Source organism: Chroicocephalus ridibundus, chromosome 2 (genome assembly GCF_963924245.1).
Source record: "Chroicocephalus ridibundus chromosome 2, bChrRid1.1, whole genome shotgun sequence".
NCBI lineage: Eukaryota > Metazoa > Chordata > Aves > Charadriiformes > Laridae > Chroicocephalus > Chroicocephalus ridibundus.
Window position 1 is genome coordinate 99636593 of NC_086285.1, and position 16480 is coordinate 99653072.

The following is a 16480-nucleotide window of genomic DNA, read 5'->3' on the forward strand; positions in this document are numbered from 1 at the left end:
GTATTCACAAAGCCTTTTTTCTTGACTTACTTTCACTCTTTTAATCTACAGGTTTTTCTACCTTACTACTAACCACCTTTTTCATCTGTGAAGTTAATACATAGTAATGGCACGATTGATACAAAACCCCGAGGCGTGCCATAGTCATTGTGTTTTTGATGAAAATTCTGCATTCAATTCTACGCCTTGTTATAGCCAGTTTGATCTGTAATGGCAGTGGCAGTTACCTCTCATGCAATAACTGCTTAATTTCTGTTAAGCAGCCTCTTCCCCAGAATCTCATTACCAGGCCTTCGAATGGCAATGTAAAGAACGTAAGCCAGTTCTCTTTTATCCACCAGTTAATTGCCAAACTCCAGGAATCCTAATACATTAGTAAGACATACACTTAACACTAAAGCTACTGATGAGGGTTTCTCTCTCCTTTCAGGAAGAACACCTCACTAATAGATATTCAAGCTCAAAATTAACAAATATATTAAAAAATTAGCTACTATTTATAAGCTACTTATGAATAAACCAAGAACATACAGGGTAGTGATTTTGGATGAACAGCCTCCCTCTTGCAAGAAGAAACAACAAACAGGAAAGAACAAAAGGAAAAAGCCAACTAAACCAAAAAGATACAGATACATAGAAAAGGCATCTTAAAATTCTGCAGACCATTGAAAGCTAGATTGCCTCGTATGAGTGATCCTAAGCAATTAAATTCAGTTCCTCTAAATTTCTCACTTCTTGATCTGTTCCTGTTTCATCACTCTCCTCCTCCTATGAAGGGAGACCTAGTAGTACTTGCAAATCAGTAAACCACCTTAATGGAATGGACAAGAGGATCTTGTGATACCATATTTCATCCCATAGACTTACGCTTAACATACTAACAAATGTTGTGTAAAATTCAGATGAACAGCTCCTCCATGCTGCGGGGATTTAAATCCATTTCCAAGTTCCACCTGACTTCGAGATCAGGTATTGCAAGTCTTGTCAGTATGTATATGGTGTTCAATATAGTGTTATATTATACAATACAAAATCATTGGTATTATACAATACAAATTCAGTTTTCCTTGGAAAAAGAAAAAGGGGTGGATGAAAGAAGCAGAGTCTATCCTGCCTGTTTAGATTACTTCCTATTCCCTTCTTTTGTACTGTGTGTGCACTAGATCATTCTTATAAACTTCCCTGACAACAGTCAGTGAAATACCTGAACGCCTAGGGCAGCAAGGACACACTATAAGCAGTACCGTCCAGAGCACCTTACATAAAAGAATGTGCTAAGAACGAAAGATCTTGTCCAGCCAGGCACATTACATCAAATTTCATCAGATCTTAAGGCAACTGTAGGTATAGCACACAAGAGAGATACAGGAACTTATGGGCGATCAGCTGAAGCACAGGGCAACTATACAGAAAAGGAGAAGCTGGTTAAAAATAAGTTAAAAGTAGTAACTGAAAGGGTAAAGCGTTCATTTGTGGTACAAAGCGACACACCATATTAGGGAATCAGGAGAAGTGACAAGACACTTGTGAAAAAGGACTCTGAAAGGAAAAAAAAAAAATCCAGTATGGCTCAGCAAGTGATTAAAGATGGCAATTCGAAAGACAGCAAAACGACACATCATATTAGGGAATCAGGAGAAGTGACAAGACGCTTATCAAAAAAGATTCTGAAAGGGAAAAAAATCCAGTATGACGCGGCAATCAATTAAAGACAGCGATTAGAACGAAAAGATTTTTTTTAAAAAAAAAAAAACAACCCTGTTTTCCTTGAGACAACATAGAAGACAGACAAGTTAAAACATAACCACAAGGTGGAAAGCCCAAAGCAAGAAACAATAACTTGTTAAAACTAGAAGCCAGCAGCTTTTCAAACACATCAAAAGAAAGATGACTAAGAAAGATCAGGCCACTCAACCTTGCGGAGGGTAGAAGCCTGACTGCCATCCAAGAACCAACACCAGATTTAAATAACTTCTCCTAAATAATGGTCCCCAAACATGTTGGGGAGCCCAGCCAAAGAGGAATTAAGAAAAAAGCAACAAAAAACAACCAACCAACCAAAACCAAACTTATGATACAGAACAAATTCCAAACAAAAGTAGGGATCATCTTAGACTCGGCCAAACCATAAGGGAAAAATACAACCTGCATCTTACTACAGCCATGTGCACTCCTTAAAGAAGGAGTGGAATTTGGGCCAGACTAAGTGCTGTCAGTACAGGAAGATTCCCACTACAATTAATGCCTGCATGTATGCCCTGCGTCAACACATACACAAAACAGGATTAAGAAGGATAAAAGCATCTTCTCCTGCTCACCTGTTGGACATTTTCCAGCCTTTGGACTTCCAAAAAAAAAAAAAAAAAAAAAAAGGCAAGATGAACTGAAACAGTGTGTTTATATGTGTATCCAGACTTTCAGAATTACAAAGATCAGAAGTAACGAATGTGAAGAAACAACTTTTGCTCACAGGAAAGTTCAGTCATAGGATCACAAAGGCTAGATAAATTAGAGTTCAAAGGACTCCTGAGTTCAGAAGATAAATCACAAGCTGTACAGGGCTAGCAGTTTAACACAACAGGACACTGATTTCTGCTCAGAACATTGAAGAAACTGAAGCTGGGGAACATATAAAGTTCATTATTTGTGCTAAGACTTGTGAATTTTTCAATTTGTTAGAATAAAGAGTAGCATACTAGAGTTCACTGTAAAGCCTGGGTACAACTGCAACTCACAGGATTTTCTACAGAACCAGTTACCAAACTATTCCAGCTCATCTGCAGGACAATCTTCCTCTACTTCAATTAAACTGCTAGGAAAAAGAAAATAAACCATTCCAATTTGAGATGCAAATTGCAAGTGCAACCGAATGTAGAAATATAACAGCTGTTCCTGTATCTTCATTTGGAAGCACCTTTTTTTTCCTCCTCTTTTCTTCATACTACCTCTGCTTTCACGGTCAGTTAACCCGAGCTTGGCCTTTTTATTGTTCAGCAATTTTATATGGCTAAATGTGCATGCATGGCTTGACATCCTTTGAGACTTTCTCCCTCCCTCCCTTCTCTGAGATGCTGGCTATTTACCTTTCATGACATCACGCTACATGAAATTCCAAAGTCAGCAAGACACTTCAAAAAAGAAAAAAGTAAAACCAAAACAAAACAAAAAAACCCCCCAAAGCCTTCTTGCAAGCTGTGTTACACACAACAGTTGTACTTCTTATGTCCTGACTTCTCACACCAAACAGCTCCCTATGTTTAACACTTGTGCAATCATAATATAAAAACAAATTATCAACTTTCTCATTTTCTGCATGCCAATCCACTACACATACAAAATTATGAACATAAAACAGACTGTGACTGTTGTACTATTATGCAAAGTGAGAGAAAATAGTACAGACAATATTGTGACATTCTGAATCTACACTTCAACAAAAACATTTTCAAAGTGTTTTACACTGTTAATAAGCAGAACTGTGAACTAATCTAGAAAACATTCCACATGCTGCTCAAAAAACCCCCTTTTAAATTGGCTATAATTTTATAGGATGCTGAGGACACTAAAAGGATAGCAAATTTGGTATTTTACTTGACTATCAGCTGTTTTGGAAAAAGACACACAAAACGTGGTGGACAAATAACCCCAGCTTGTAACAGTCATCCCTACAGGAACTTCCTGAACCAGAGACTATTTGTACCACCATGGTTTAGAATTAGTGATGGACCAAATTTTTTACAGTATATCTCAGCTCTGATTAATTCATTTTATGCATCTGGTAGTGAATGCCACAATTTTGTATGTGTTTTAAAGAGTATTTCCATTTATTTTTAGCTGATCTACTCTCAAATGCTTTCTATCTCTACGGAAAGTAACAGACTTGCCTCACTATGCATTTCCAGAACACTCATGATTTTCCTGACCTTCAGAACAGCCCTCCACTTCCTCCCCCCTTCTCTTTTTCTTTCTTTCTTTCCCAGGCTGCAGAGCTTTCACCTATTTAGTCTTGGAAGGCCAGGGTGGACAGCCCCTTTTCTCTCCTAGGACTACTCCTACTTTGTGACATTCTCCAAGCAAATGAAAGGCCTGTCATGAGAGTCTGGAGTTCCCATCAAGAATATATATAGTATCTCATGATGGTTTAATTTTTAGACAGAAAAAGAAGCTGCTAACAGCTGCATTTATCCCTTGCGTTAAGAAAATAGGTCCTGTTATTGTTGGTCTGGATAAGATCTTGTAGGCTTGTACATCACAAATCTTCAAGGGGTAAAAAATGAAAAAGGTTCTCTTTGAGTTGTCAGCATTCAAAAATCTAGTTCAAACCGCACTGTTTCAAAATATTACTTGACTGTAAAAAAAAAAATCTATTTCTTCCTTGAGAAAATAAACTTAGCAAGAGGCTGCATAGTTAACCCTGTTCAGTAACTACATTTGCCTAATTGCCACACTTACAGCACTCACAGAAATAAACAGAGCGCACAATGCAGTTCTCATCTCCAATTCTCTATATGGCCGGAAACCTAAACAAATGGATACCTATTAACTCCAGCACTTCCATAATTCCACTTACACTGATCCTTATGCCTTTGATGGTATAAAAATGACAAAAAGAAGTCTTGAATTTCAAAGTTGAGTGCTAAGCATCCAACCAGTGCTTCTGCAGAATCGCATATAGAACTTCAGACAGCGTAGGCAAAGAGCACAGCAGTTTTTACGAAGTTAGATTTAATTAGCCACTGAAAACACACCAAATAGCCACAAGACAGACCAGTAAGGTACTGTAAACCCACATCCTCAAGGCTATTCTTCAGCAACTAGCATTACCGTATCACATACGGTGGCTGAGATGACATTCTGATGCTGTCAAAGCCTGCAAGAAAAAAATGATGTGGACTACGTAGAAGATGACAAAAGGTGAAACGGACACAGAAGACTACCTGTAGTATCTTTGGCCTTCACCAGTATGCTGGAAATAAGGATTAATTTCTCAAAAGCAAAGACATAATCCTCATAGGTCAAGCTGATAAGATTTACTGCTTTAACAGTATGACACGCTCAGACAAGGGGAAAGTGATTCTGGCAAGCACTTGACAGAGAAAACATAAGGAAGACAGATGTTTTCGAGTTCCATGTCTAACACTCTGCACTTCAATTCATTTGAGCATCTACTGTAAATATAAAAACATGTCTTTAAATGTTTGTGTAAGTGGAGAAGAAAAACAAAGTTATTGGAAAAATGCAAACCAGACTATGACTTTTTTTTATTTCTACAGGAAGTCTGTCTTTCTGGGCTCGCTACAAAAGAAACTTCAAAACTCCTGGCTAGTGTCACACATGTAGTTATAATGCTGAGTTCTAACACCAGGAAGATCAGAAAAATGAAATGCTCAATCAGGAATGCTGACAGAACTTCAGTTCTGAAGTGCTCACTATTTTGAAAAACCAAGGGGCAAGGGTGCCCAGTTTCCACCTGGGTTCACTCTAAACATATTCCATATGCATTAAAAAAATAACAAATTTGCAGTATTATAACTTGCTTTTTTTAAAAAAAATATTGTACCATCTAAACCATATTATTTCCTATTTTGAAGATGGTCTCTGTAAGAGGAACTAACAAACTAAAGCAAAACAAATTGTGTTTATGTGTTAGTTAAGTGTCCAACAGGTCTGTGTATAATTATCTAAGCAGCTTACGTCTGTAATTATGGGCAAGGTTACTTTACAGTTGCACAGAAAGCCTGCAGTACAGATTTTCACACCTAGCTGCCTGCACTACCATGGGCTTATGCGTGTACAAAATGAATAGTGCTCATAAGTACATGCATCTAACTAGATGCTGAGCTACTGACATAGTCCTTTCAAATATATTTATTTGAGTCCTAACGGATAAGAGACAACTAGTATTTTTTTTTAGAGGGAAAAAAACCCCACCACAAGCCAAATGAACTTTAAATGTGCATCAGTAGATTAGAAGATACGATGCATAAAAACAATTTGGAAAGGTAAAGACAGAGAAAGAGTTGCAACTGATGAAGCTAAGAAGCAGAAGACTTTATAAAGCATAAGCAAAAAATATAAACAGTGACACAACCTATTACTAACTAAGGATAGTAAAATTGCCAAGAGGCAAAAAAAAGACGTCACATGCAATAAATACTTTACATTAGGAAACTATTAAAATGACATCTTCTATGAATAAAATGCTTTAACAGTGGTAGAGATGTTTCCTTTATCACTGAAGTTTTTTAGAAATAAATACTTATGATGGCAAGGTCAAATGATTTGTTCCTCATAATTCTAGAAGAGCTGGGGTTGAAGCCTCAAGTCTATGCATTGATGATTTTAAAACACTACCGTAATTCCAGTAAATCACAAGTTAATACTTTGAAGATACTAAAAAAAAAAATATATTTAAAAATGTAACTATGTAGGCCAGAAAGCTTGACACAACTAGAAAATATACGTAAGCAGCAGTAAGTGTTGAAATTAATACATTAACAGATCAAAATAATCCACATTGACTACCATCAATGTAACGTGGTAACAGCTCACACACATGAAGATCAAAATGACAATTTTGCATTAAAAACTGGTAACTGCATAGGTAAGAAAGAAATTTTGGACTTTTATATATGCTGTAAAGCAATCAACCACTAAGGCTTGGATCTTGTTCATCCTCCTGGTGAGGACTGCAACAGAAGACATAACTACAGGTGAGCATTGCAGGAAGCAAACAGCCACAGGTGCAACTGAAAGGTCTGTAGAAGTTGTGAGCCTTAAATTAATTTTCTACCATGACAGTGTCCTTTAAAAAATGGAAATGTATCACCTGGATTCTTGTGGAATTTAGTGACAGACCAGTGCACAAATACTGAAACACCATCAATCAAGAAGAGATCAGCTCATGTTACATTTGAATTAATTAAAACATAAACTAGGTTTAGTTTAGAAAAAAAAAAGTCAGCAAAATGAGGTCCTGAAAAGCAGAAGGAAAGGGTGCTTGCACAAGAGTAATCCCAGACTGAGTGACTTCTGGTCACAACGTTCACATCAATGAGATTATCATCCCCAACATGGTCCAGGAAAAACAAACCAGAGTGTGCATACTCAAATGGATGGTATATGGCAGCAGAAGACATGAAGGACACAAATGCTGGGTTAACACTTGAATGCATCTTCAAAAGTATACAAGCCTTGTCATCCTGGACGAGAAGGAATACAATAAAGACATGTAGAGCACTACAGCAGTTAAAAAATGGCATTTTCTTTGTTATTGGTGTGGCTGCCTGAGGGAACCCGAAGCACAAGAGAACAGTTATGCTTGAAGTCCCTGGCCTGAAACAGAGAGCCAGAAGGCCAGGCTCAGTTTGGATTTCACTTTTTGGGCAAGTAAATTCATCTGTCCTCCAAGAAACTACTGTCCTAAGCAACCAAATCTCTGTGAATGACAGCATCTCCGTTGCCAAACATTTGATTTATATATAAGTGAACAAGACCTATCTAGAGACCACCCATCACCTGCATCTGTGGCTGCCCACAGAAAATCTAAACAAATAAGGCAAAGCCAAAACTTCTCCATACAGTCAACGAGTAGAAGCAGCATAAGAATCAGACATCCTGTCACGTGCTTTGTTCAACACTTAACAGAATCTGTTCACGAGACAAGATTCTGATGAAGGTAAACAGATTTCAGGAGTGGAAATCATATCTATTGTTGCACTCAGCAAGTTCTATCAATTCCCTTTGAAATCAAGAGCAAGAGACAAGGTTTTGCTGCAATACCAGTTCTAGACTCACAAATGCATTATCATCTGGGACTGCCACCACTGCTGCTGTAAAATATCCAGTAGGATTAGACTCTTCGTCCAGAATAATATGATGGGGATGAAGGGGAAAGCAGACATCTAAACGGATCCTGAATTGACCTCTTGATATCAAAATGGCAGACTGTCACCAATTCAATCTTCAAGAAAAGGAGACAAGTGTAGATGAAGCAGTAATATCATCCTTTATTCAGCAATGCAGGGTGCAATGTTAGCACCAAATAGCACCTGAGGTGCTAGAGCTGCAACGGCTACAGCTCCAGGACAGACTGACAGCATCTCAGCTTGATATCTCCTGTACCAAAAAGCCACATGAATGATCTGGGAGCATCTGGAGAACTGCCACTAGAAGTAAGCATCTGGAAGTGGTCAGGAGTAAATAAATTTTGGCTATGCTGACATTATTTTAATTGGTCTACAGTAATCCACAGGATCCGTGAGCCAGCATTCTGGTTTTTTTTCCTATCTGCATTTTAACTTCAGAACTTTGATATCCAAACACGTTTGTTTTCCTTTCACATCAACACAGGATCTGCAGCCTTTTCATCTCAAAGCAAGCCATATTTGCTATCTCCCATTCTGACAGGCTTCCCTTTAGACCTGCACTCCACTTCTGTGACCCCCAATGCCTAAATTCTTCAGAGGTGTGAGGGAGAAACAAAGAAGAAGAGGAAAAACATCTCTCTCCTCCTACACACCCATAGAAGAGAAGGCTTTCAACATGCAGTCTGCTGTAAACTTCTGTTTTTCAAAATTTTTTCCTTAGACCACACAATCCCTGCCATCTGACTGGAGTTCAGATTTAAGGTTTTGTAACATGGCCTTCTACCCAAAGTCTAAGGACAACACTTACGTCGTGCCTGCTGACTGCCTTAAATTAACCACAGAAGTCTTTGAGGCCACTGCAGCTCTAAGACAGGTTGATTCACACAGATCCTTTTGTTTTTTTTCTTTTGTGAGAAATGACCTTTCATATAATGGATCGAGTATTGACCTATTGTTACATTATAGGCCCAACATCCTTAAGGAAACTCACAGAGCTGGGTTTTGCTTATAAACCAGAGAATTACCAGTTTCTGTCTACAAACTGGCCTTTGGTTGAAACTAGTAACTTAGAAATGGAAGAGAAGTTACACAAAGGAAATTAAGACTTCACAAGTTCTTTCAAAATTAGAAGTAGACAGATTCATAAATCCTTCAAGAGTTATTAATGATCATAGACCTGAGGGTTATCTGTAAATACTGAAATGAACATCTACTGACTAATGGAAGATTTACTGAAAGGACAAAAAAATGAAGGAACAAGAGAGATTAATCAAAAATACAACAAAAGAGAATGAAAGTCCATGTATTCAGCGTTGGCTTTATTATACGCTACAGACCAACTGCAGTAAGCGTCCTCTCATTAGCACTCAACTTCAATTAGTTTGCATTGTATCAATGCTCTATCTCCAACAGAAGCAGCTTTCCTGTGCTTTACTATTTGAAATAACCACAGGCTAACAATGAATACATTAAACAAAAGTCATAGCTTAAAATGCAACCTCAATAGCACAAAATTTAGTTACATTAATTTCCATAAAAATTCAACTATACCTTTCTCCCCACAGCAGCAAGCAGAATTGGCTTGTTATATGAAGATGTGTAAGAAAAATCCAAACCCACCAACTCCTACAGTTCCTGCTGTACTCGTGGCTCCCTGGCCTCCTCAGAGAGGAAGGCAACTGCTATATAAAGTTTTGTATATGCTACTGCAGACTAAAAGCTGCTTTGCAAATAGGCAACTACATTGACTTGATTTCATGACATTTTCTTGATCCTAAAATTAAAATCACACATTTTATTCGGTATCACAACATACTTACTCTGCCATTACACGTCTGACGTTATTGGCATATAACACTGGATTTTTTCTTTCTTCTTCTGAAGGAATATACACGGGTAGAAACTGCATACAGAGAACTGAATTATACCAAGAATATTTAACATTTAAACAATCTCTATTATAGCACTATGTTGAAAAATGTATAGTTTGTTGCTATTTACAAAATTGTATTAACAAAGGGACTATAAAAAATTAAAAATTGAACTCCTAAATGCTTAAGGATGCATCATACTTCTAGAAATTCATGTAACAGTGACTGTTCATTTCTTACCTCACGGAACCCAAGTTGAGCTTTATCTTTCTTTCATAAGTGGGACCAGGAATTTTTAAATTATTTAAAAATATTAGCATTTTCTTGCACAAACTTCTACATCCTGTATTGTTCATCTCTTTGCAGACAACCAAGAAAAGCACCTGCTACATGAACACTGTTCTATAGCTTAGATATTAAGAATTCAAATTCTCAGGACATCAGGCATTTACTGTTTCCCCTGCACATTTTGAAATCAGGTATGACTGCTTAATGTACACATCAGAAGTGGTTTTATCTTCTGCTGTTGAGGTTTTGAAAAATTTCTCCTTCAAATTGGACACTGTGCATTAATACTCAACTGAAAGAAAAGTTCTAAATAAATACAGGTGGCCACAGAATCACAGAACAGTTGAGGCTGGAGGGGAAAAATTAAACAAGAACTGCTGAGACCTGCAACAGAAGAGGCAGCTTTGGCTATGGTTTTAAGTGTTCATTGAAATATAACGTAAGCCCCAAGATCACAGCCAGTTTCACCTATAAAAACCCTTAAAACGTCCCATTCCTGCCAAGTAACTAACTTCTCAGATAGAAGGAACAAGAAGGGACCACTCTGACTCCCACCCCTGCTCTGCAACAGACAATTCCCTTAGTAATGCAACACAATGAGATAATTTATGCACTAAGTGAACAAAACGGTCATAATCCTGTGGAAAGGTTCTCAAGTAGAAATCAAATTTGTAATAAGCTTAGTCACATTTCATATAATTACCTATCGGTAATGCAAAATGGCAATTACGTTTCAGAAATTTCACATTGTTTTTTGAAAAAGAAAATAAGAATTGGAGAATAAATATAAAGTTTATCATCTAAGCAAATACTTCTCAACAACTATGAAGTTAGCTGTACCTTCAGAATCGCATAATAGTATGATCAGCAGTACCCAAAATGCTGCCATTAGATGTTTGTCTAATTGTTTCTTAGAAGTATTCACTGTTGGACAAATCTTTAATTTATTTTGGGTTTTGCTACAGTTTTCTGTATAGGCACCACTGCAATTGAAAACATACAACTCCTATCTTCTAGCTTTACAAGCAGGTACACCAGCCTGATGTGATGTAATATACAAAAGGACAAAGACTGTGAAGCTAACGGAGATGGAAAGATTGTTCCTTCAAGTTCCAAGCCCAATTCTATTTCTTTTTCTTTGACTCGCAAATTGCTATCAAGTCATTCATCCAAACACAGGACAAATTTGAATATGAGTGGATTTCAGAGGTGTTCTACATGTTTGCGCCTAACTGGACAGAAACAGCACAATCATTTCAGCACCATTAACAAAACTAAGGGAACTCTCAGCTGCTGCAGACTGTGATGGATGTATGAACACTGAAGCTGACAGGCCAGCAAAACAAGCTGACAGGAGCCAAAACAAGCTACATGTGCAGGTGATCACATACCCTTTCTTCTTCACAAGATTGCTTGCATGTCAGTTCCAAGTACAGGATGGATGGCCTGGCCAATATTTATAGCAACCGATAATAAAATCTACATAGATGCTTGCTTCTCAATATACGTGCTGGATGACATGTATGCTACGCCAGAACATACATACGCAGAGAAGCCCAGACTAACAAACTTCTGAGCCTGACTGCTGGCTGTTAGACCTTACGAGCTATCATTTAATCAAAAACATACTGAAGTTGTATTTTTGTTCTGTACATCTCCTTGAGTAATTGGATCTTCAGCAGTAATTCTGGTATCAAGGCTGGCTGGTATTTGCCAGTATCTCTGTTCTGATGGAACAAAGCAGGAATAAACGCCAACAAACCTTGGAGACCAGAGGAAAAACATGACTTCGAACACAGAACAACTCCTTTTTCCTCTGTGTTCCTAAATATGCAGCACTTCCTTACAAAAACAGATTCAAAAAGTAGCTCTCAATCATGCTTGCAAGTATGCAAGTATGAGGTAGCGGTCTCACAAACAGCTCTGCTCCTCTACCAGCTCCTGATTTAGTAAAGAGTATTTCAAGAAGTCACTAGGGTTTTTTTTTTAAAAAAAAAAAAAAAAAGATGACCAAAGATCATAACTTGTCCTTGTCCAAGTTCTGTACGTGCTACAGAAACTCAGCATCTGCTAGCAGCTGCTGCCTCAAAAAAATCAAGAAAGCTCAGCAGCATTCACTTCTGTGTGAAAGAACCCATTTTACTTGCCTAAGGCAGAAAATTATGTTCCTGAGATAGAATAAAAATCCTGCCAATCAACTTGTTTGTCTTATCTCTGTGTCAGGCAGCCAGCTCCCTGACCCTTCTACCAAAACCAGGCCACTGTTTTAGAAATAAGATTTTTAATTTTTTTTAAATATACTATTAATAGCTGAAAGCATGCAACTAAATTGATAACAGAAACCACAAATTCCTACAATAGATACAACTGTTCACTGGCTGGTATTTTGTGCATTTATTATTTTTGAGAAGAATTTATAGCATAAATAAGTAAACACAGAGCATAGCAATGATAAATACTGTGATTAGCATATGTTATATGCTACAACAGTACCACACATGTGGATGTAAATATGTAATAGTTCTTCCGACTAATTTACCCTGCTATCAGTAAGAGATAAGTAGCTTCATTATTAAAAAAATGTAAGCAAAAGAACTGCAGAACATATCAAATATCTCATGTAAGACCTTTAAAGCACCATACTTCTCCACAAAAATGTAATTACTCTGTGTAAAATGCGTAAGTACAGCAATTTAAAAGGAAAGGTATTGGTTTTGCATTTTCGCTATAACAGTCTTCAGCCTTAGGATCACATAGTGTTTTCGTCAAAACAAAGTTAAGAATATACATAAACTTAAATTTTCTTTGTGTTTCCCAATTTCATATTCTGAACAGTGCAGCCTAATACAAAAATTTACCCAGACATTAAATAACCTATATGACCTCTAAGAAACTACTTACTACAGTTTTTCTCTAGAAGACAGTCCCTAGTTTGTACACCAGCATTCGCACACTTGAATATGTAACACACACAGCTGGTATATATCAAATAGCAATCAGGTAATTAAAAGACAACAAAATTTGTTCACAGAAGACTCTTTAAATGGAGTCAGAAATCTATCTACTCAGTTTAAATGAATAAGAAAGCAAAGACTTAAGCCAAGTGGAAAACTATATTTTGTTATTCCATTTTTAGGCTACATTTTCAGATACAGAAGCTATTTGTCTAAAATATAAGTGGTATTTTAACCTGTTTTTACAGACTGTGTTAACATACAAAGTTTGAATACAAACTCCTACTGCAAAATTAAGTACAATATTATGTATTCTGATACTGCTCAAGATACACTGTTTTTTTTTTTTTTTTTTTTTTTTTTACTGACCTCAATTTCCACAGAATTGTGAAGCTGACACAAAGTAAGCCACAGAATTTCTAACCTAAAAGGAGGCGGGGGGAAGGAAAAGGATGGAGGAAAAAAGTTTACATGCAGTGAAACAGTAGTACATTATGCTCCAAAGTCTTCAAGTAACATTCCTATTTGTAGGTATGATCATATTCAGATACAAAATTAACAGAAAAGGTCTTTAAGAATACTTCTGTACATTACATTCTGTAAGGTGGAACAAAAGCAATTTACACTGAAGTTGCATCTTAAAAAGATACCCAAAAGCAGGAAGACAAGCAGTAATATGATATACAGCTACTAATACCTACAGTAAGATAGTGTGTAAAGAAAGAGTAAGTCTTTTTCAGGAAAATGCCGTATTCAGCATATAGTTGTGAAGATTAATTATAGCCACTAAGATCTTATCATTACCTTGGTTTGGAATCAAAGTTCATTATACTTCAGAAGTCTGTTAATGAAATGCAGTACACGTGTTTTAGTAGCCTAAGACACAAGATACCGCTTTCTAAGGTCAAGTTTATTCCAGTAAGATTCAAATCCAGGAAAGGATTTAGTAAACCTAAATTAGGGAGCAGCGTCAGTAGCCACATTTTATACAGTATCTAGGTGGTTACAGCAGTCAATCACTGTGAGGGGAGGGCTGGATAAAATCCTCTTAGGCAGATAAATTGCAGTTCCTAGAAGCAACAACCTACTCGTTTTGCTATACATTCATTCAGGGCTGCAACTCATTTTTTTTTTTTCCCCTTCTATCCTACTGAACATCCAACACATTAAAGCAAAGAAAAGGAGCAAGAACAGTGGAATTTGTTATTTGGAGCTTACATCACTGACAGGAAACATGAAAGTCTGGTTTCTAGGTCCTTGTCCAAGAGCATTAAAGTACCTCAATAAGTTACGAGTAAACTTTTCTCTGACAACTCTCTTGTAATCCTCAAAGATTAAACCTTAAGTTATAAATATTAATTTAAAAAACTGATAGAACTTGTAGCCAACTCAAGTCACATGTAGAGAAAGTTTAAATTGTAGGCTACAGTCAATCTTTGTTTTCAAGGTAGAGTCAATTGATCTGCTCTGAATACTCCAGTATTTAGAGTAACACTAGTAAACTAATAAAAATACTACTTTCCATAAGTGGAAGAAAGCGCATAGCTTCCACGTGACAAGTTTTCAATCCATTTTATAGACTACAACAACTTTTAACAAACAGAATACTTCTGCATAAATCAACATTTCCAGATCAAGGTTTTGGCTAGCTCTATGACAGAAGAAGAGACGTTTGCTGAGAAAATGAAGGCTGTATCAGTCTCAACAGTATTTTCGGCTAAGACATCAGAAATACATTTTAGGTCACTCAGGAGAATTAATCCTAATTAAGTAAAGCTGTAATTTAAACTGGCCAGTGAATTTGCATAACATCACATGCTGCCTCAGATTCTGATTCAGCTTTAATTTAATTTAACTTTATTAGCAGAGGTCAGCACTTCCAAATAAGAGTTTTCTACACATTAAAGTGATCTGAGGCAACACACCTACAAGTTCCTTCCCTCTTCTTCCTTCTTCTACATGCTCTTGATTCCCCAGGTAGGGCACTAAGCTGGAAGAAAGCTACTCACCTTTCTCCCCTCTGGCTGAGTTAATTTGCTAGATGAACTACAGTGCAAACACAAGGGAAGAGGTAGGAACTCACAAGGAGAGAGGAGAAATCGCTGCATGCAGTAAATGCTGCAGTACCTGCTTACTCTAGACATTATCGTGGATGCCTCTACTGCAAACATGACAATTTAAGTGAAAGCTGAACCTTTAAAAGCAAACAATGATTTCCTCAAGTCTCCAAATCTGGACATGTTCTTTATTAGACCTCGTTCCCAGTTCATTCGAAGGTGCAAAATTAATTCACAAAATTCTGAATTATTTGAATCTTGGCTAATCCCAATGGTTTCCTTGTTACTACTAAAGCATACGATCTCAGGTGGGACATTCAAAACCATAATTCCCAAGGAGGAGGCACTGAATCCATTGAATCCAACTCCCCTTTACTTAGGGTTCAAAATTTCTTGTTTTGATCTTCATCTAAACATTTCAGAACTTCTATACCAACCCCAACTTGAAAATAATGCTTAAAAGATATTTTTTTCAAACAAGCAAGAACTGCTTCATTTAGTATTTTACACTACACAAGTTTGCTAAGAAACCTCTAGAACTATATTTTGTTTAAAAAAAAAAAATCAAAGTTACATTCAGGCAAGATAAGGGAAACAGATCTCCAAATTCCCTTGAGTGGGTTGACTCTTTGCATGGGATTAGACCAATTTCAAACAATAGCCATACAGATTTTGTACAGAAATATGCCAAACTGACTTGCAGGCAATAGAATATGTAGAGCAAAAGCAAGTTATTTTACTTCATCTGCTTGGCTAAAAAAAATAATTTGAAATAAAAACGTAAAATCCATTCTGCAAATCAACAAAATCATAGCAGCCTAATTACACTATTTGTACCTGGATTCTTTAAACTCAATATTATCGTAAATAGGGAATAATAGATTAAAGACACAAATTAATCCCAAAGAATAATCCAATAACCAGCAATTACTACTTGACTATATATATGCCTATAAGACACATAAACAAAAACTAATGAAGGAAAGCAATCATGATAGAAGCAATAAAACATAAACCACTTACGCTCCTGGCCCTTGCCACGTCCACGTGATTGTATCCTAAGAAAAGAAGCATGACAGTTGCAGTTAATTTCTGTACTTTAAACTTTTGCTTCATTATAGATAGTATAACTGATTACATGCGACTAAAAGGTTTTCTTGGAAACTGCAGCGCTCTGTTTGCAAAAGATCTTGGCCCCAGTAGGAATCAGTCTACCTGTTACGTAGCTATGAAATACCCAGTAACCCAGTTTTTAAACACAGAATATCTATATTTATCAAACGTTTAAAGATCCAGGGATTCTTCAAATGCTGTTAGCCTTGGAAAAGAAAGTTATTTACTGTAAGCTGATCTTCCTCAATATGTATAGTCCATGTGTATCTTCCTAACCTATCCTGCTCGACAGGGTGTCCCTCAACTGTCCCTACACTATACTTGGACCT

The 16480-nt window shown here is 36.9% G+C and overlaps 1 protein-coding gene across 2 annotated transcripts in view; it reads right to left on the bottom strand.

The window, feature by feature from the left end:
• Positions 1–16480, bottom strand: part of LPCAT1 (lysophosphatidylcholine acyltransferase 1) — a 66846-nt gene that overhangs the window by 23419 nt on the left and 26947 nt on the right. For both annotated transcript variants that reach the window (XM_063326311.1, XM_063326310.1), the window contains 3 exons: positions 16062–16096; positions 13351–13405; positions 9689–9771 (listed from right to left, as the gene is read on the bottom strand). In XM_063326311.1, coding sequence (XP_063182381.1) covers positions 9689–9771; positions 13351–13405; positions 16062–16096 — 173 coding nt within the window. The remainder of the gene's footprint in view (positions 1–9688; positions 9772–13350; positions 13406–16061; positions 16097–16480) is intronic.